This window comes from Strigops habroptila, chromosome 5, assembly GCF_004027225.2.
Source record: "Strigops habroptila isolate Jane chromosome 5, bStrHab1.2.pri, whole genome shotgun sequence".
Lineage (NCBI taxonomy): Eukaryota > Metazoa > Chordata > Aves > Psittaciformes > Psittacidae > Strigops > Strigops habroptila.
This window is the reverse complement of record NC_044281.2, coordinates 77,981,963-78,003,705: the sequence shown is the minus strand read 5'-3', so window position 1 is coordinate 78,003,705 and position 21,743 is coordinate 77,981,963. Positions and strand designations below refer to the sequence as shown.

General features: G+C 42.3%; 1 protein-coding gene across 5 annotated transcripts in view; it reads right to left on the bottom strand.

Annotated features, from left to right (window-relative positions):
• TACC2 (transforming acidic coiled-coil containing protein 2) overlaps positions 1 to 21,743 on the bottom strand; it is a 101,988-nt gene that overhangs the window by 34,985 nt on the left and 45,260 nt on the right. For all 5 annotated transcript variants that reach the window (XM_030487483.1, XM_030487484.1, XM_030487485.1 and 2 more), the window contains 2 exons: positions 8,430 to 8,596; positions 3 to 1,323 (listed from right to left, as the gene is read on the bottom strand). In XM_030487483.1, the coding sequence (XP_030343343.1) occupies positions 3 to 1,323; positions 8,430 to 8,596 (1,488 nt within the window). The remainder of the gene's footprint in view (positions 1 to 2; positions 1,324 to 8,429; positions 8,597 to 21,743) is intronic.

The following is a 21,743-nucleotide window of genomic DNA, read 5'->3' as shown; positions in this document are numbered from 1 at the left end:
ACGTTTTTAATGGTGTCTTCTTCTTTTTTGCAGGTTTATTCAAGTTGTCTCCTTCGGTTCCATTTGTTTCATTGGCACTGGCTGGTATCTCAAAGGAAGCTGGAGATTTAGAGGGCGAGCTGGCTATCTTAGAAGACGACTTGAAAGGGTCAACAGAGTCCTCACACATGTCTGGCTCAAAACTGTACGTTTGTTGAGGCAGTTTGGGTGATTCTTGCATTTTTGTACTAGATGAGAATGGGTTAAAATTGGGATCATCCCACTTGTCAATATCAAAAGTGTAAGAGCCTTTTGTGATAGGGATTTCATTTGGATCAGTGGGTGACTTGGTCGGTGTCGTAGGAGCATTGTCAAGCTTTTCCACTGACTTTTTAGTCTTTGGCCTCCTTAGCGGCATTTTAGCACCAGGCTTTTTACCTGCTTTTTTGGGAGGAGGAGTACTCTCCTGCTGGTCTTCACTCACCCCTTTCTCTTCAGAGTAATCAAACTCCAGCCTCACGGCAACACCTTTGACCGGAGGGTCTTCTTGTCCTCCAGTATCAGGTGGAGTCACCTCCCCAGCCTCCGGTGCCGTCGTAAGAGGTAGTGTTTTCTTATTGGCAGGAGGAGAGTTTTGTACCTTGCTGCCTCCAGTGCTAAATGCACTAATCCCTTCCAAACTGTCTGGATCCAATGGATGGGATCCTTCAGGCACAGGCGGGGCCTCCTGTTTCTCAGCAGAGATTTTAGAAGGTTCAGTACATTCAGGCCTTACCGACTCAGCCTTAGCTTCAGATGCTGCTTTATCCTCACCTGGGTCGCAGTCAGCTTGGCCAAGGTCAGGCGGTTCTTGTGGTGTTTCCTTCACCAGTGGAGCATCCAGAGGTTTTTTGGCTGGCTGCTTCTTTTTTAAGGAAGCTGGTCTGGATTTCTTTGTTCTCTTAAGGGTACTAGAAGCACTGCTTGAACCAGTACCGTAAACATCTGCTGCCGGCGCTAATGTCTCACTGTTGCCAAGATAAGATGCTCCATCAAAATCACTAGCTTGTAAGCTAAGAGATCGAGACAACGTAGATTTGGAAACTGGGAGTGAATCAGTAGATTTTCTTCGCACATTTGCTTTGGGGTCACGATTCTTTGATTCTGGAGAGCTTGGTCCTAAGGCATGTAGAGAATCAACCAACTCAATGTTATCGAAGTCCAAGTTGTAAGTTCCACTGCTGGCTATTGGCTTGTCCTCATCGAAGACGGTGGAAAAAGAGTGGGAAGGGGGACGGAAAGGGCTTTCTTCAACTGATTCGCTGTGTGACACATCAGTTACAGGTACAGCTTCTGAACATGATCCTGTGGGAACAAACAGGAAGCTCAGTGAATTATAAGCACATTTTAAAAGCTGGAACTTAGTAAGTTTTACTAAAATCTAATATTACTACAAGTAAAAGGGGAAAAAAGGGTTAAAATCAGACAAATGGACTAAGCAATAATGAAAGGACACACACACCAAAGTGGCGTTTACAATATATGACCTAGACGAAGGGAAAAAATAGTTCTGTTCTCCCCAAAAAAAGGATTCAAGGCAAGTTGCATGAAAACACAAAATATGCATTTGCAACAGCCTCTAGAGCATCTCTGCTAAACTAATTATCGCTTAGTTAAAGAAATGGATATTACCATAACATTTAGCTGAATAAGCCAAATACCAGAAAAAATTAATATCAAGCACTTTATTACTTGCATTTTCTGCTGTTATAAAGAGTTCTCACAATTGTGTCAGAGCTCTAATGCAGTATGTTCCCTGTAAATGGACTGGTGCTTCAGCAATTACATGTTGATCTTAAGGTTTGTTTCCCATGTGCTATTTTTACCAGTTTTCCCAGAGGAACATGGTTTCCTCTCCACAACCCATCAATGCTGCTCCTCCATATGCCCAAAGCAGTCAATACACTCCATTTTGACCTCATCATTCCGAGCTCATAATGAGACATGAATCATTAAGAATTTCGCAGGAAATAAATGATGGCAAAGGTAAAAAAATTAGTCAACTAGAGCTGTAGAAATATTCTCAATTTGAAATCTTCCTTTAAAAAGACCACAGGAAGCTCCCTACAGATGATTTACAACAGATTTCTCCAAGAGTAGTTTTAACTTACCAATGGAAAGAAAATTTTATAGAGAGAATTATATGCTGAAACTCTTAATCCACACAGCTTTTCATTGTAATTAAAGGTTTGCTTGTTGAATGGAATCATAAAATGATTTATAGGAGACTCTTGACTTGGGATATAACAAGTATATTGGAAAAAGTAGAAAAAGATGAAATGCATATAAAAAACCAACATAAAATATCCAAGTAGGAAATTATTAAGATGATGGTCCTTGTTGCCTTACAGCTCATTAAAGTTGATTGCTCAAGTGTTTAATAAATCCTGAATGTGGGGTTTCCTCCTGCTGTCACTGCTACTACCTGAATGTCACACAGTCACCTCTGCCTATGTGTGTGTGACACACTCAGGGCATAAGACACCAGGGAAATCTCTCTCCAGCTCATAGTTCAAGCTGGAAAGTTCAAGTCAGCTCCTCTGAGCTCTTACTCATACACCCTGGAGCAAAATGCCCCATGTTTCCTATTGAAGCAATGCAGCATTATTCATATTGTCATTTTTATAAACTATGCAATTATAAAGAAAAAGTCAAACAAAAATGAATGCTTTCCTCATCCTTAAATGATTTCAGGGAAATTTCTACACATCTTTTTCTTTCCAGTCCCAACATGTTTTGCAAAATAATTCCCATTTTGCCCAGCTACGTTCATTAACATTGTTCATAAAAGTGATAGAGTCAATCAATGATTTAGTCAGAAGCTATGAATGGATTAAGGACAGAAAACTCCACATTTTTCCTTTGTTTCAGAAGAAATTATGTCTGCATAGGGATTGCAAGAATTTTTATTTATGGATATAGAGGACAGAACGGATTTAAGGAAATTGGACAGATTTAAGGCAATTTCCCAAAGCAATACCTTTGTGCTGCCCAATGTATTTCCAGAGGCTGTCAAACGAATGACAGCTACACGGCTTTTCTTTTAAGACCGTGGAAGTTTACTAAGCCACATCAATTAAAATGATCTTTTAATGTGTTTTCTGCTAAATGAATGCCAGTAATGTGGCAGTACTTCAGGACAGTTTCTTTTTCTCCTTAATTACCACTAGGTTGGGTTTGGTTTTAGCCAGGCTGGGAAGCCATTAATTAGACTTGATTTGCCAGCTGAGCTGGTGCTTGCTTCACACACACATCACTTTCTGACACTGATGGATCTTCTGCTAAGGGGACTGCTCAAAGAGTGTCATAAAACTCCAGCATTTGGCTAATCTGTATGTTTTACACTGAAATGAGAATGGAAGATGCTTTATGGGAGTACGTGATAATAAAACACTGGTGTAGCTCTAATACATTGGTAAAGTACAAATGTAGGTCAGCATGAAATGAAAGGGGGATCTGAACAAGAAGTTGTCTGCAATTACTCATTGTTTTCATTCTGGTGTGCACCAAAGGCCCCAACAGGATTGAGGCCCCTTGTTCAAAGTCAGTACAAACACACATTTAAACAAAATAAAATCAAATAAACCAAAGCAATGCCCTGCAGGACTTGGATTGTAAATAACAGGCGCAGTAGAGCTGAGGTTGGGAATGCATCACAGCAGCAACGAGAACATACAAGGCTTTCCAGCTACTCAAGGCAAAGTAGGATTCAAATTTGGTGTGCTCCGCACAGTGCAAAGCTTTAATCTTCTTTAATTGCTTATTTCACATCTTCCTCCTAATCAAATCCTTTACTTAAGCGTATACATTTCTGCAGAGCATTGCTCGACTCACCACAGTGATACTTTTATTGTTTCTCGATGAAACAATATGTGAAACTGGCTCGGAAAACATGGCTTTTGGTAGGAGGGAAATGCTGCTGTTAGACTCTGCTGGCATTACAGCAGAACTGGCTTGGGACTAGCACAACTGCAAAGGCTGGATAGGAAGATATGAATGGTACTCACAACCGCAAAACAGCATGGCTTTTTTACTACGAAGAGGTATGAAGACCACTCTTCCCTGACATTAACAGCACTGCCACTTGTCCTTTTACATCACAGAATAAAGCAAATCAGCATTACTAATTACAATATTTTACTAAAATGCTATCTGATCGCAAAGGAACATGCTACAACAAAAGCTATGAAAATGAAGGCAGGTTTTGCCCTATAGAGGGGACAGTACAAGGTCTTAAATGAGGTTTATACTTTTTATTGGTGCTGACAGTCACCCACAATTTATACTGGTGAGAGCTGCCCACAGGTAGATATTAAGGTTTATGAAGCATTGCAAGAACTTATGTTGCCTTAAGAAACCAGGAATCCCAGAAAACAAAACCTCATTTTATTAATTAAAAAAGAAGGTCCAAGTTCTGCTCCTTCCATAAGGAAATTTCTCCAATTTCAGAGAAATTTTGCCTGGATCACGTATGAAAACCAAAACCAATTCCAAAACCAAACCCAAAACAACCCTTGGCGTTTTCACCTGGTACTGTTATGGCAGAAGCAAAAGTTGCTAGAAAGATGTTATAAAACCATTCGCGTTAATAGAGAAAACAAATTTCTGTTGTTAGTCTCAATAAAAAGGAATACAAAAAATCCAAACCCATTTCTAGTCAACTACAGGAATCTTTTGTTGTACATTGCAAGATTTTGATGCCACTTGGACGCCAATAAAGCTTCAATGTCCCACAAGAACAGTGAGGTAGACACATCCCTGATTTAACTCAGCCTTTGTTAAATAAAGATCCATAAGCAAATACTCCATCCCTGGCAGTGTTCAAGGCCAGGCTGGACAGAGCCTTGGACGACATGGTCTAGTGTGAGGCATCCCTGCCCATGACAGGGTATTGTAACTAGATGATCTTAAGGTCCTTTCCAACCCACCCATTCTATGATTCTATGAAATTACCAGAACAGTAACAAACCCCATGCATGTGGTCAGAGCTGTCTGCTGATAAGGATATAACATGTTAATTACCTTGCTACCGCTGTTTATATGGAATATGAAAGGATGGGAGCCATTCGTAGGTTTAGATCAGGATGGGTATTGGGATTTAGATCTTTTTACAGCCTTAAGAAAGAAATACAGAATTAAGGGGTTAAAACACATGAAGTATTTCTAGCTATTTAAAGATATTTTTCTCTTTAAATTATAACAAATTGCTGTAATGGTGGAGTGCTGAGATATTGCTGAAATATCTCTACAAGAGGGGGAGACCCAAGAGGCTGAAAATGGAAGCTGCTCTAAGGTCTCCCCTTAAGAAGCCTTCTCTTCTCGAGGGTGAACCAGCCCAGCTATTTCAGCCTGTCAAGAGAAGCCTCTTAATCTATGAAATCATTTAGTAGTGCTTTGTAAAAAGCTTCTTTAAAAATACTTTTGTCATTTATTCTGAGAGAAAACTTTTATATGAAGGTTTTTTTCAATTCTTCTCTGTCAGGCTTCAAGAGGATAAACACTGAAGAATGTTTTCCATGCCAAAAATTTGGTTTGTTTGTGTCTGGATCATCATCTCTCTCTATTGGAAAGCCTGACCTCATTTTCCCTGGCACAAGAAGGACTTTAATATAGTCCTCCACATCCTGACTGGCAGGCAGTAATGCATAGAGGGGACTTCAGCTCTCACATCTCCCCTGTGTATGCAATCTGAATTCATTAATCAATTGGAGAAGGGGAGGAGGGGGAGGGCAGAGAGGCAGAAGAAATGCCCCTGCCTAGGCAGGAATTCCTGGCCAGAAACAGGGAATATTTGGGAGAAAAGATTTGGAGCACTCTCTGGTTCTCAGATGGCTGCAATGAGGGACAAAGCAGACTGCTATGAGAAACTGATGAGACAGGCAATGATAGTTTAAAATACCTCCAAAATACTAATAATAATTAAAAAAATAAAAGCATCCTCAAAGTCATTTGTCTCAAGAATACAGCCCACATTCCCCACAACAAACAAACCATTTATGGAGGAATGGAAAGCACTAGTGACACTTTTTGGGGTTCAGAGGCAGCTTCCATACATTCTGTGTTACTCCTCTTCCCCTCCAGACTCACCCGCAGACCAAGACCCCTCTCTTGCTCTGCTGCTGCTGGACTGGAGCCATGCAGCAGGTTTTACCTCACCAGGAGCTGGCACAACCCCAGCATGAGTCTAGCTGTATTTCCCTTTCATCATATTTACTAAGCTAGTGTTGAAGTCAACCTAATTAAAAACTCTCCTCTTGGCTTTCCAGCAGTGGGGTCCAGCTGCTGCGTTAATGATACCAAGCAGCACAACTGCAGCCGTCTGCACGAGTAATTATTATCAGATATAGATGAAACAACCCTTTAAACACTTCCTATGGTTCCTCCTTCCACCCAAACACACGCTCTGTCACCAGCCTCACGTAGAAGACAAAGCCATGTAGCTGGTGAACCAGCAACCCAGCTGGACATCCCTGCCTCTCCCTGTGCTCGCCGGGCTCTCTGGTTGCCCATATTCCTTACACCTTCTTTTATTGAAACCTATTTATTTAGCTGTATGGTACCACTGAGGAAATCAGCTTCAACAGCCCAAAACCCCCGAGGAAGGACTTACTCTCTCTGTGTGCAGCCACATGCATAACCTATGAGGTAAATAAACTACAAGATAACTGTCACTCAAGCAGCTTATAAAGCACAAAATGTTTAACTCTTTTCTGAAGCAGCATGCAAACACCTAAGCTAATAGTCCTAGTATTATTCATTTCTTAAGATTTCCAAAACAAATGCTTTGTGTTGCCCTCCTACAGGATTTTTTTCTGTATTACTTGCCTTCTTTCCTTCAAATCACCCTGTTGTACAACTGCATTTTGCAATGCTGAATATAGCTCTGTTGGTTTGTGGCAACTGGCCTCCCATGGACAAATCTTATTTGCAAGTGGAATGTTTTCATCTCTGCCACCGTTCAGTATAGCTCACACCAGCTAAGGATAGATATATTCAGTTCCCCACCTTTGTCCAGAAATATGTGAAAGAAAGGAGGGGGAGATGTGGGAGGTAGGGAGACAAGAAGCACGTGTGCCAGGGAAGCACATGTGTAATCAAGGGTTTGAGGATAATCTATTGCAGTAATTAAAACCACACTCCAGTCCCGTTTAGCATATGTGCTCTTTTGTTCTCTCAGTGCTTATTTTGTAATCATTAGATTGCAAAAGATTGGAAAAAGAAAAAGAAGATGGAGAATGGGAAATGTTTGCTATAATGATGAGGGAACTGTAGCAGCAGGAAGGAAGAAGTGTCAGGATGGCTCAGTATTTAATTTCTATTTTGTGGAGTCAGCTTGCTGAAGATCTTTCCAGCTTCTTATAAACTTGTCTCATAAATCATGCTCTTAAAGAGTATTCCTTAATGTGTAAATCCCAGAAATGCTTTAGGTGGCTCGAGACACTTGCAACACTTCTTTTTCCTGAAGGTTTCAATCAAAGCTGGACAGCCTTTATGATACACACACCAGCCCTGGACATTGCTTTGCCCTCTGCTAAGCACAAACCACTTTGAGAGTATAAATGGAAGCATTTAAATGCTACCTGGCAGTGATGTACATCTTCCCAAATGAAATACGAGTGAGCTTCTGTCTGCTGGGAGGAAAATTACCTTTGTATGATTTAGCCAGGTGATCAAGATGACTTGACTTTTGGATAGCAAAGAAGACAGCATAATGAGGAACTCAATGTTAAACTGCTGAGCTGTCACCTGACAGCCCAAACAAAGCTATTTTGGGCTAATGGAGTGCTTTCTACTCCCTCACATTCCATTACTCAATTTGGAGAACAAAGAACACTTTTTGGGGGAAAGGGGGAAACCAATTTCTTTGGTTTTTTAAACATGATATTCACTTTTGAAAGTGTTATTTTCACACTGTGTACCAATTTATGTATGTATATTATACATACATTCACACATACTCCCCTGTTCCTCCTATAAAGGTAGTATCAATATTTTTGTTATTCTAATGGGCTTTTTGTTCACCTTCTGCTTCAGGTGACAATACATTAACAGTCAACATTGTTAACTGTCCTAGTTAACAGCGCTCACCCAGATACCTCCATCTGTAGCTCATACCTCCTTTTCCTACTCATCTGACTCTGTAAAGATCCTGTGGACTGAAGTTTGATTGAAAAGGAAGAAATGTTTTTTTACAAAGCACCTCTCTTCTTTAATATTTGTCAGATGAAGAGATTCTTTATTCCAGGAGGTGACAGGGCTGTTCCTGCGAGCATGGATAATGCCCAGCATACACTAAAATATCTCCTAGAAGGTATTTTATCAGCATCAATTCCTTTCCTGTGCTTAAACAAACACCTCCCTGCAGCTTCACCCACTTCAGTAACCTGTCCCATATACTACATGCTCTTTACCTGTATCGTCCAAGGGCAGCTGAGGTTTGATCTCTTGTTCTGCTATGTCGGCTACAACTGCTGCCGCCGCCGCCGCTGCTTCAGGGGGTGGCTGTGGAGGTGACGGTGGTGCCTTTACCGGTGTAGTGGACTCCGGGGTCTCAAATGCTTCTTCGGAGTCAGAGCTCCTGGGGAAAATCAATAAGAGATTCGTGAGCAGGGTGAAGATGAATGTTTGCAGGTCACGCTTGGAAATGCAGGGCTTTCGGAGCTGGTGGCATAGACCTCGGCCATCAGGCTAGCTCTGCATTTCCCAAAGGAGATTTTACATTGCAGTTTGGCTCCCAGAGCAGAGTATCATGGCCATAGTCTTCCTCATACACCACTATTTATGTCACTTAAGGCATCTTTGTGTTACAAAAGGGAACACACGCTTGGAAATAAACCTGTCCTGCAAAGCCTGATTTCCAGCGTGAAGGTGGCTTAACCACACAGACAACACCACTGACTGCCCTGTGTTAGTCTCTACAACTTCCCTTGGCACAAAAAGAAAAGAACGATCTTTCCAAGAGAATTTCACAGCTTCATCGAAAACCCCATCCAAAATAGCATCAAATTTCTGTGTGTGATCCTACAGGTGAGAAAGCAAACACAGAGATACCTGAGGTACAGCAAATCCTTGTGCATTCTTCCCCATGGAAATACTGCATTCTATTTTTGGCAGAATTGTACCATACCCCTTTTCAGACAGTAAGTGTCTGGCTTTGTTACACAAGGTGAGACAACCTGTAAAGTCCTGGTATTATCAATAATCCTTTTGTAGCGCTGTGTGCTCACAGAGACACAAACCCCACAGGGACTATGATGGGTTGGTGCCAACCCAGCAAGGAAACAGCAGCACACAAAATGGAACCATTCAAATGAAATGCAAGGTTGAGAGGCAGCAACTGTACAAAATGACGGGTAATCTAAACATTAAGTGAAGACCTAAACCATACAAGGACACAGCATTTGCTCTTACAGGAATACAGCCTTAGGAAATGTTCTTCCAGACCTGAAAACCATAGAATCCCAGGTTTGTTTGGGCTGGAAGGGAGCTTAAAGCTCAGCCAGTTCCAACCCCCTGCCACGGGCAGGGACACCTTCCAGTAGAGCAGGTTGCTCCAAGCCCCTGTGTCCAACCTGGCCTTGAACACTGCCAGGGATGGGGCAGCCACAGCTTCTCTGGGCACCCTGTGCCAGCACCTCAGCACCCTCACTAGGCAGAAAACTATTGATCTAATTTGTTCTTAAACAAAACTGAGACCAAACTTTAGCTTTTAAACCTTTTGTCTTGAAGCCTATTTTTGGGAGCAAGGAATGCAGTAACAATGGTGTCATATTCATATGAACTGAACACACGTTGACTATACATTCCAACAGCCTATTGGTTAGATGCAGGCTTTTACTATGGGTGTGTAACAGACTGAATTGAATATGACAGTTTCCCAAAGGACAGGACTGATTTGCCTATTTCCATCAATTCTGTGCACGGCTGTAAGTCTCCACTCCCCCAGCACAATGGGGTCAAAATTTGCCATGAAATGAAAAGCCATTTCATCCCGCAGCAGCAGTGTATGAGCCATCCTGAATCAAGGACTCCTCTCATTTTGTTCAAGGTAAAAGATAACTCTGAGCTGACAGATTCTGTTTGGTTTCCTGAAGCTCGTGGTTATTTTAAGCAGCAGAAGCACAGGTACAGGATTTGCATTCGATTACATTCGCCTAAATCTACCTCAGCATGAAGCCTGTGGTGAGCTGGGGAAGAAAAGACCCTGGTGTCACCCCTTACAGCTTGAGGAGCACAGTGAACCCATTCTCCCCACTGCCTCTGCAGAATCCCAATGAGACCTCCCACCTCCTCGCACACCATCAGGGCACACACCACGGCCCAGCACTCATCACCTCTACTCCTGCGCAAAGCTAAAGGATTCCTACCAGCTAATTGCTTTGGATGTTTGCTTTACTTGGGGATTTTTGGAGCTTTCTTTTCTGTCAGCAAACTTATGCCAAAGCACCTCCCCTATGAAGACAGGCTGAGAGAGTTGGGGCTGTTCAGCCTGGAGAAGAGAAGGCTGCGTGGAGACCTCAGAGCAGCCTTCCAGTATCTGAAAGGGCCTACAAAGATGCTGGACAGGGACTCTTCATCAGGGACTGTAGTGATAGGACAAGGGGTGACAGGTTTAAACTGAAACAGGGGAAATTTAGGTTGGATATAAGGAAGAAATTCTTCACTCTGAGAGTGGTGAGGCGCTGGCACAGGGTGCCCAGAGAAGCTGTGGCTGCCCCATCCCTGGCAGTGTTCAAGGCCAGGTTGGACACAGGGGCTTGGAGCAACCTGCTCTACTGGAAGGTGTCCCTGCCCGTGGCAGGGGGTTGGAACTGGATGAGTTTTAAGCTCCTTTCCAAGCCAAACCAATCTGGGATTCTATGATTCTATGTCACTGCCTGGGGAACTTTTCAAAAATAGCATGTCTGGCTTTCTATTACATCTATCACTGCTGCTCCTCAAAATACCTTCTTTGTGTCATTGCTTCAACCGTAACATTCAGCAGGCCACAGAACAGTCAAATTGGAAGAGTTAGCCTGCAGCATTTTAAATTACATCCTTTCAAAGATGCACCCTGTTTGAAGCTCAATATAGTTTAAGTTAAGAACAGCTGCAAACAAAGAGCTTCTGTAAATAAAGCTGCACAGCAGGTATTCAACAAAATAATGCTTTCCCCTCCTTCCAAAGCTGGTTCAGGAAACCTTTAAGCTGGAGAATGAAAGAGAAACAGGGTCGTGTGATATTTTCCCAGTAGAGAAGTGTTTCTTGTGTCATAAAAATAAATCTAGAAAGTTATCATCTAAACCAACAAAACAAAAGGTAATTCATATCTCTCAGGCTTCCATATGGCTTCAGTGTGCTACACTTAGTTAATGTTTTACTCTCTTCATTTCAAACTCAAAGTGTTGCTCTGTAATACTGAAACAATTATGTTTAGACTCCTTTGTTCCAACCTGTCTGTATAGCACAGGTAACATAGTAAATATCTAAATATATGAAATATAACGGAAAGGGGAAAAAACTCTATTTTCATGTCCTATTCCTATTTGTACCTGCTTTGTTAAACTCTTTTCATACGCAGTTCTCCTTTATTCAAATGATGGAAAGACTCTGCACATGTTTATCTCCCTTTTAAACAATCTACCTTTACTTGGTCTCCTTCTTGGTTAAGGTGGGCATAAGCACATGAAGTAAAGAGAAATGTCTGTTCTTTTTTGTTCACTGTATGACCTTCCCCTCTGGAGAACCTCCTGAGTCCATGCACAGAGAGTTGTGGTGCCTGAGCTCCAGCACAAGGCTTCGTTTTGCTAATATTTAGTAATTCCCAAAAGATTCGATGAAATACTCCTAATTTTCAGCAGCACTATAAGCAAATAAGGCCGTCTTAACCATAACCCAAACGCTGCTGAGTTTGTAATGAGAAGCAATTGTGTTGGCAAAATACGGTATTTAACAAAGAAATATAAAGGGAAGCTCAATACCAGACAAACACTATCATAGCCTGGGATCTGGGAGGGAGTATAAAGCCTGGAAGCACATACCAGGACTACACTCCAAGGTCTACATTACATATATCCTGGAAAAATCAGATCCTGTGTTCAGGTTTCCTTAGTGAAAATACTGATGTTCTCTCTTGCGTAGGACATTTTTTAAAGACTACTTCTAAGATTACTTTCCAACTGCAAGAAAAGTTTTTCCCAGAACAACAGGATTTCCTGTGAAAAGGAAATTACATATATGAGCCAGTTCTATTCATAATGTCTTTTCTCTGAGAAATACAGGGAATACACAGAACAAAAAATAATGCTGCTGTAAAGTTCGTGGGGTAAACCAGATTGCCAACTTGAGATATTCCATGAGAATTGGCTCCAACTCAAAGCTGCACAAGGAGCAACCACTATGGATCCAGCTGTGGGCAGGCAATACAGATCCAGCTGTGGGCAGATGATACAAGGGCTCTCAGAAAAGTAAGAGCCCTTGTATCATCTAGAATATTATTCTGAAGCTCCAGCCAAGGATGAAGCAGGATGAGATGGGACACATGGGTTTTAGAGATAGAGAATTCATCTGATGGCCCCAGCTCATAACATTGTGGAGATGGGGATTCAAGTGCAAAGTCTCAGTCTGTAGGACCAGTTTGTGGGTCAGTGATGGAGTAAAAGCTACAGGAAGGAACATATGTTCATGCATCTGTTCAGCCAGTTTGGGAAATTAGCAGGAGCTTGCTGTCTTAAGATGGCATAGCTTTCCATCCCTCACCAGGGCCCAAAGGTGTTCAATGTCTTCATAAGAGATCTAGATGATGGGATCAAATGCATCCTGATGAAGTTTGCCAATGACACCAAGCTGAGCGGGGAAGTGGATACTCAGAAGTAGTATCCACTACTTGTGAGAGGGAGAGCCACCCTGCAGGATGACTTGGAAAGGCTGGAGGAGTGGGCTAACAAGAACCTTATGAAGTTCAACAAGGACAAGCGCAAGGTCTTGCACCTGGGTAAACACAAAGCAGCAGGCAGCACAGGCAGGGATCTGCCTGCGTGGGGAGCAGATCTGTGGAAAGGGACCTGGGGGTCCAGGAGGACACAAGATCAATATGAGTGAACAGTGTGCACCTGCGGCAAAGAAACCCAACAGGATGCTGGGTTACATCAACAAGGGCATCACCAGCAGAGATAAAGATGTCATTATCCCACTCTAGTCAGCACTTGCCAGGCCACAGCTGGAAGACTGTATTCAGGTTTGGTCCCCACTGTACAAAAAAGATGTGGAAAGGCTCAAAGAGTCCAGAGAAGGGCTACAAAGAGGATCAAAGGACTGGGAAGCCATATGTGGAAAGGCTGAAAGAGCTGGGACTGTCCAGCCTAGAGAAAAGGTGGCTCAGAGGAGACCTTATCACCGCATTCCAGTATGTAAAGGCTAGCTCCAAAGAAGATGGAGACTCCCTTTCTACAAGGAGTCACATGGAAAAGATGAGGGGTGATGGGTACAAGTTACTGCTGGGAGATTCCTACTGGACACAAGAGGAAAATTTCTCACAATGAAAACAATGAGAATAATCTCCCCAGGGAAGTGGTGGATTCTCCATCGTTGGATACTTTGAAGTATTGGATGGACAGGATGCTGGGACATTTAGTCTAGGTCATGCTTTGCCTAGAAAAGTTGGACCAGATCATTGCTGAGGTCCCTTCCAACCTGGGATTCTATGATTCTATGATCTGTATCCTTTGTCTTTTGTAAACTGGCACAAAAGGTATAGATTGTAGAAGCTTGTAGAAATTGTAGAAACTACAAGATGATTAATTGGTAGCAGTAGAGTACAGAATGACTAGAAATATTCTTTCAGTCCATCTCTTTCACCTCCTTTCTCGAAAGAGAGCCAGTAAACAGTAAATGTAACACACACAGATGAGGTTGAGAAGCAGGGGAGAACTGAGAAATGCAAGATTGATACTAGACCAAGACAAATCTGGCACCACCGCATCAGCTTGTGGAGCAGGAGCACTCCCACTCTCAGCTGGAAACTTTGAGGTCTTGCCCAGCCTGTTCAATAAATCTCCATAGGAAATACGGAAGGAAGTCACTAGGGTTGACTTCTCTTCTTCACCTCTGGCCTTGCAGAAATACAGCCTCATAAGTTTCATTACCCTTTTTTGTAAGCCCCAGATGTTTATAATTTTATGTCCTCCCTGATTTCAGAGTGAAAAATTGCCCTTTTGTCGCTGTAGCTGGAAAGCACTCAGTGAGCAAGAATGGGATTTCTTTGCTCCACATCCTCTCTGTTTGCCCTCTTCAGCCACTGAAGTGAGGTCATCCCAGTTGTCACTTGGAAACCTGATTCATTAAGTAGCTTGGAACAGAGTTGTGGCCTTCAGCTGCATCAGGAACCCTGCCATCTGTCTCAGGTTCTTCTGGTATTCACACTACAGCAGTATAACGTGTGCACGCTGGTTTTATTTCACAGGAATGAAAGGGAGGTCTGAGATATAAAATTAATGTAAAAGCAGGGCTTGAAAACAAGGGCTGAGGTCAGCAGCATCACTTCCTATGGAGAGGCACCAGGGAACAAATCTGGAAGTGGTATGTGCCGAGGGAGCTCCACAGGATTTTGTGGAGTTATTCCACTTTGAGATAAATCTATATAGTTTTAACTTAGCATATATCTTCAGAAAAAAAGCCCAGAACATGCATAGCTACTTTATGGAGCACTGACCTATTGGTGTGCAATATGGATAGTCTAGAGAGGAATGGGTGTGTGATATTATGAATTATCAGAGCCAGGAGGTGCATTATGGAAAAGAGCTGCCTCTGTTGGGAGTGGGGAATGGGCAATGGAATCAAGAGAGCGGCTCTCCACCAGCCGGGGTTGTGGAATCATGAGTAACAACATAAAGACCAGCTTAAGGGGAATTTGCTCCATCAGAGCTGAGGTGAACAGCCTCTGTCCACCTGTATTTAAATTTATAGATATTCTTCCAAACTTTGCACTTTGAAAAAAGTATGTTACCTTTGCCTTATTAGTGGAACAAGCCCCAGACTAATTGAGGTCTCTCATACCTGTCACTGATGCCCAGCTAGCACTCCAGAAGCTCATGCTTCTCACTGGTACTCAAAAAACTCAATCCACTAATTAGATTCATAGAACTGTAGAATCATAGAACGGTTTGGGTTGGAAGGGACCTTAAAGCTCACCCAGTTCCAACCCCCTGCCACGGGCAGGGACACCTTCCACTAGAGCAGCTTGCTCCAAGCTCCTGTGTCCAACCTGGCCTTGAACACTGCCAGGGATGGGGCAGCCGCAGCTTCTCTGGGCACCCTGTGCCAGCGCCTCAGCACCCTCACAGGGAAGAGCTTCTGCCTCAGAGCTCATCTCAATCTCCCCTCTGGCAGGTTAAAGCCATTCCCCTTGGCCTGTCCCTATAGGCCTTTGTCCAAAGCCCCTCTCCAGGTTTCTTGTGGCCCCTTTAGGCACTGGAGCTGCTCTAAGGTGTCCTCTTAAGGAGCCTTCTCTTCTCCAGGCTGACCCAGCCCAGCTTTCTCAGCCTGGCTCTATTGCAGAAGTGCTCCAGCTCTCGGAGCATCTTCATGGCCCTATGGCCACAAAATATCCACTAAATGGATGTTCTGTCTTTTTTTGCATCCTATCTTCATTTCCAGAGGCAAACAGCTGCCCAAGCACATCCATCACCTCTCACCATCATCATGGCCACATAAAACCATACTCAAGTTATCTGCAGATGTGTTTCCCTGGGCTTTAAGAATCAAATGACGAAAAAGAGCACTTGGGGCACCTGCTACCTGGAGGACAACACACAGTGCTCAGTTCCCATAGTGAGATTTCAGTGCACCAGAGGTACAAGCAAGGGTTTGAGGCAAATATGGAGTTCAAAGCCATGCTTTGGAACGACCCAAACGAGCAAACTGCTGTGTTGGTACATAAGCACTACCTATGGCAACACCTAAAGGTAACACACAGATTCCATCACACCTGGCCCTCCGAAGCATCTGAAGCTGTTGTATCATAAAGGTAAGGTATAAATTTCATATGAGTACGTACTGAACAAATTATTATACACTGGGAGATGAATCTAAATCAGGGGGGAAAAAAACCCCAACGTCTTACAATGTTCAATTTGGTACTGAAGATGAATTTTGATTTTCATTCTTGTAAATCCCATTGGGAGATGTGCTGGAAATAAAAAGGAGGAATAAGTTCTGTAGTCTCACCTCCATCGATCATTTTCAGAGCCGATTCTCATAAAAACTGCATGAATAATTCAGGTCTGGTTTACTGATGAGATCAGAACCAAGGATGCAGGACATCCTTCTGCTACTTCTGAGGTCAATTTGGTTTGCATGTTACTTAAGCAGGCACATAAACTGCCCTGAGAAGAGCCACACTGGCTGACAGATTTGAATAGACACTCAGTGACTTTAGAGTTTCTAAAGAGAGGCAAAGCACTCAGAAATGCACATTAATTTCAGTCTAAACTCTTTCACTGTAAACAGTCTGATATAACTTTTTCAGACGTCCTAGTGCCATTTTCAATGGTTAAACTGATTTTTCCATATAGTTCTTAAAAAACCCCAAACCAAGTGCCACCACCACCAAAGAGAACACTTAAGCAGGATGTTTCAGCAATACATCTCGCCAGGTCAATCCTACTCTCAACTCTGCCACTGAACTGCTGCACCTACATGGCCTTGGTCTGTTCACGTCTACATCTACCTCAAGTCTGCCTTATCCAGACAGGGATCTCTTAATGGCGTGAATGGCTTCTTGCAGTGGATGATCTTAAAGTCCTTTCAAACCCTAACTATTCTATGATTTTATGTCTGCAGAGTCCAAAGGGGGAAAAATAATGCTCAGTGCACATTACATTTGAGGGTTTTCTCCTTCTGTTTATATAAAATTTAATAACTGACAACCTCATAATTCATCTTGTGGTATCACTCAACGTTGCAGCTACACAACTCTCAGAGATACATACAATCTTTCCTCTTTTTTTCCCCTTTTTTCTTCAGACTCTTACAAATACAGCTCTGAATCATAACTCGGAATCACCAAGAGAGCCTGAATGGTAATTCCTTTCCTGGAGATCACGTTACCCGTTCAGGCCAGCAGCCATTAGCTGACCCAAGGGCCTACTCACAAAGACCAGGAATATTCCACAGTTACAAGAAAAGGTCATATTTTCATCCCAGCACTAGGTTAGGATCACTCCAAAGACGTGTCTGTTTTATATGCTATTGTCTTTGTACAGTATTTGCCTACTCAGTGACTTCCACCTAACATGACATCCCACAGTAATTAGCTTCTTTTAACACGATTGTTACTTATGTCATTGTTCACCTACATGGTTTGAATATAAAATATCCCTACAGACGGTTTATGTTCAATTTTATAGACTTAAAATCTTAATATTAAAATTGTACAGTGACATACAGAAAACAGAGGTGCAACGATAGATTCATTTGGTTATTCTAGTATTAATAATTAATATTTGGTGTCTGAATTAGTCTATAACACACAACATCCAAGCATCTGCTAAACGTATGGTATTAAAAAACAACACAAATACAGTGATAGGCATAAACCTCACAAACAGTATTGCCCCTTTCTAATAAAATACACTATTTTATATATGCAATGTATGAAATGATAGACCTTCTCCAAAGAATTCAACAGTACAGAATAGCTCTGAAAACGTTCTGCCGAGAGAAGAGCAAAAGCAGCAACCTCAGCCCAGCCTACCAGATCTCCAGGGTGGTGACTTTTCAAGGACCACTGAAAGCCATCTGCCTTGTGCCTTTCCTCCCATGAGGAGCGTTCTCAGTGCTGCATCTAACGCTTACATTGTGTCAGGAGCCAGGGGAGGTACAAACATGCCACTTACATGTCACCAGACTCCATTTATAAGCCAGTTCCTTTAGGGACATGTTTCTGACCATTAACTATTAATGGACTTCTCCCGCACTGCTGTATGGGTGTTCAGTGACAAGATCATCTATCCTGTAATTAAATAAATTCACAAAAACCCTATACTGTGAGGAGACAAACCACAGAAGAGGTCACAGGAAGAGGATGCTGAGAGGGAAACAGACCACCTACCCTCTCTTCAGCTCACATCCTAATCCAATTGTCCCACTGGGACATTACTACTGATTTGTGTGAGCAAGATGAGAATCAAGCCTTGCAAATAGAATAAAATCATGTTTGGTAGCCCCAAGACAGCCACAGAGTGGCTACCAGAGTGTAACCAGAGTGTATTGGTCTCTGAGGTCTGCCCCAGTGAAATGCAAAATGCCCCACGCTACACAAGAAGTCAGTGGGAATTCACAGATTTGTAGTACTGAGTCTGTACTAAGCAAGTCCATCAACTTACAGGGGAATACTTTTGCCTGCTATATGATACGTACAGCATATGTACAGAATATGTATCCTATGTGTACCAGAAAAAGCAATTACACCTTGTGCTACTCAACTGCATTGCAACACTGGTGCCATATATTACAGGTTTCTGACTTGCGAAGTCTGATCATCAAAACAAAGCCATAATTTCATCACAGGATTGTTTCAGTTTGAACAAAAACGATGGAGAATAATTTTAGCCTTACTTTAGAGCATTCAGCATTGTTGGCCTATAGATCTCTCTCCATTTTTACTTTAAAACTGGAGATGACTCAAGATAAAAATGGATACAACTCCAGCTTCTTTAATCACAGCAATTTAAAAACATTTTATAGACTAAATCCCTGAACTGGGATGAAGTTAATTTCCTAGGCACCTTCATTCTTTACCCTGCTATCTTTCTGATGCGTTAAAACCCTAATAAATACAATATTGTAGGACAGAAAAACAGATTTAAGAACACATCCAATCAAAGTTGGGAGGTTTAAATAGGAATTGTGTTTTGTATTAATGGGTTTCTGCAGCAGAAGCAATATTCCACAAATTCACCCACACTTTGTTCCTCAGCAGAGGTATTTCTGCCGAAGATAAGAGCAGGATAAATGTCACATGTTCATTTTATGGCCTGAGCTACAACACAGCACAGAAGCATCTTTTCAGTTCTCACTTAAGAATAAAGCTTTTATCAAATAAATCTCATTTCACCGGAACAACAAAGAACTGCTTTAGTGCAATGCAATTACAGAAGAACTCACATTGACATTGATGTGTGCAGAAAACAGGGCAGGCACTCCTCTCCAAAGAAGGATTTTAGTATTATTTCAGCATAAATATTCCTACAAGACCTATGGAAAACATGGTTCCCCAGGAAAATAATCACTACCACATTGAAGGTGACACTTCCCAGTCCACAAGCGATATGCCATGGCAGGCACAACCTTTAATTTAGGAACACAAGGGAGGAAGATCATTCTGCATCACGTTCAGAAGCACCCAGAGCTGTTTCCCTGTTTTGTGCAGCTTTCTGCCTCTCCTCCATGCTGTGAGCCCAAGGGTGCAACATTCTCTGCTGCCCCAGCACATCTCAGACAGTCCATCTGAAGGGTGGATGATTTATAGCAGTGTAAATTTGGTGTGACTGAGTGAATATGGCTCAGTCAAATAACGCTGCTGATGTTCACTGCTCTTCAGTACCATTCAACCTCCAATGTCAAGCCTGTGAACAGCTTTGTGTCTGAGCTGAGGTACAAGAATCTGCATTTTCTTTCTTTACACAGGTGAGATCACAGAAATAAAACACACTGGCTTCCCTTTCCACATCATAATGTGGGACTTAAGCAATGGAAAATACCACCTCGCGTGCTATCCAAACCACACAGATCTGTTTAGAAATGTGTCTTCCAGAATAGATTGCAAAAGGGAACTTGTGAATCCCTGAAACATTAATCACTTCCTCTAAAAAGGCCAATTTTTCCTCACAGGATGGTTATATTTAGAGAACAGGATTAGAACTGCTAGTGGAGAAGAATTTAAAACAGCCTGATCATCTTAAAAATAACGTTGATTTTTGGGTTGTAGCCTATTGTATTCTAAGTAATCTTCCTACCATAACCGATATGTGAAGAAGGAATTATTTTTTCCTGCTTTTTCTGCTTGTTTATTCAGTGATTTTGAAAGCATTTTGTGCAGAAGCCAAATTCACACTCCCCCAACAAAAGCCATTTCCTGCTTTTGCACAGCAACCAGAAAGAAATGTCTTGAGCTGTGGGAAACCACATCTGAAGGGAAAAGAGACTGCGGGATACAACATGCCATACTTGCAGCAGCACTTCAAACTACTTAAATCATTTTTTTAACTGATTAGCAAGAAGTTCCCCATATTGCTTTAAATCATGTTCAATTTTTCTTCTCTATTGCTTTTCCTGGGTATGTTTTTCAACACTACTGATATAAATGAATAATGAAGCAAACTCCCATCCTTTCTGGCCTGCCTGCTCTTGCCTTTTACTGGTTTCAGCCTCTGTAATGACAACATCTATGTTACAGAAACAGCGCTCTGAACTGAAGACCTTTTTAATCCCTTATACTCTTTTCAGGCAGATGCTTTGTTCTCAGAGGACCAACAGGAAAACACCACTTAATTAAAGGCACTCATCTTCAGATACCACAATAGCAAATATATTAACGTGTCCCTAAATCACCAGAGGCTGCTGAATATTTGAACACATAAAATCTCTGAAGAGATAAGAAGAAACAGTAAGGATACCCCAATATCTAAGGTAGAAGATACAACAAACTGGCACAGACTTTTCCCAGAGAAGCTGTGGCTGCCCCATCCCTGACAGTGTTCAAGGCCAGGTTGGACCCAGGGGCTTGGAGCAACCTGCTCTGGTGAAAGGTGTCCCTGCCTGTGGCAGGGGGTTGGAACTGGATGAGCTTTAAGGTCTCTTCCAACACAAACCATTCCATGATTTGTTTTTATGATAAATACAGTTATAACCAGTTAATATGTAATAATCCCACTCAGTGCCACACTCTGTTCATCTTTGCAGGTTAGGGATTGGGATTTGAATCAATAGTTGATGTATAGTATTTAATACCCATGGCAAATATCTTTCCTCTGCCATTAGTGCCAAGCTCTGAAGTTTTAATCCAGGAAAAAACATCCTGTTAACTGTCTCCTCAGAAAGCATCTAGGGGCCTGTGCTCACTGCTCTACAGCATCATGCAATGGCTTCAAGGGAAAGCGATCAATAATTCATTGGAAGCCAGAGCCATAGGTTTGAAATTGCTTTGTTTATTAGACCTACCTTTTAAACGCAACAAGGCTTTCCAGAGCCACATCTCTGCCCTGCTGCACTGCTCGAAAGCAGGACGCGGGGACAAAACAGCAGCTGTGAAGTGCAAAGATGAATATATGGCACCTGTAATCCCTGAGGGACCAGCTTATCTTGAGAGGCACAGAGATTTGTGAAATAGTAAGATGTGGCAATCAGAATGTGTTCTTGTAATGCTTGTGGTCCTTCCTTTCAGTAAAGAGATAAGGACTACATGGAGGGTGGAGAAGAAGGGAGGCAGGGAGTCCCTTTGCTAAAAGGGGAAGAGGGGAGAAAAGAGTCCCTCTGTTTCCAACCAGCTCCACATTCTGCCTATTTTACCCTGCACGGCCTTATGAAGCTGTGCAGAGCTTCTCACATACCCTCACTAACCCTTATTCCTCTACTTCAACACGTGAAACAGCTGCATGGATAGAAACACAGCCAGGAAGCAATAGGAGCAAAGGACAAAACAAATCTCAGCCTCTTAACAACAACAACAACATATGCCTCCTATGGGG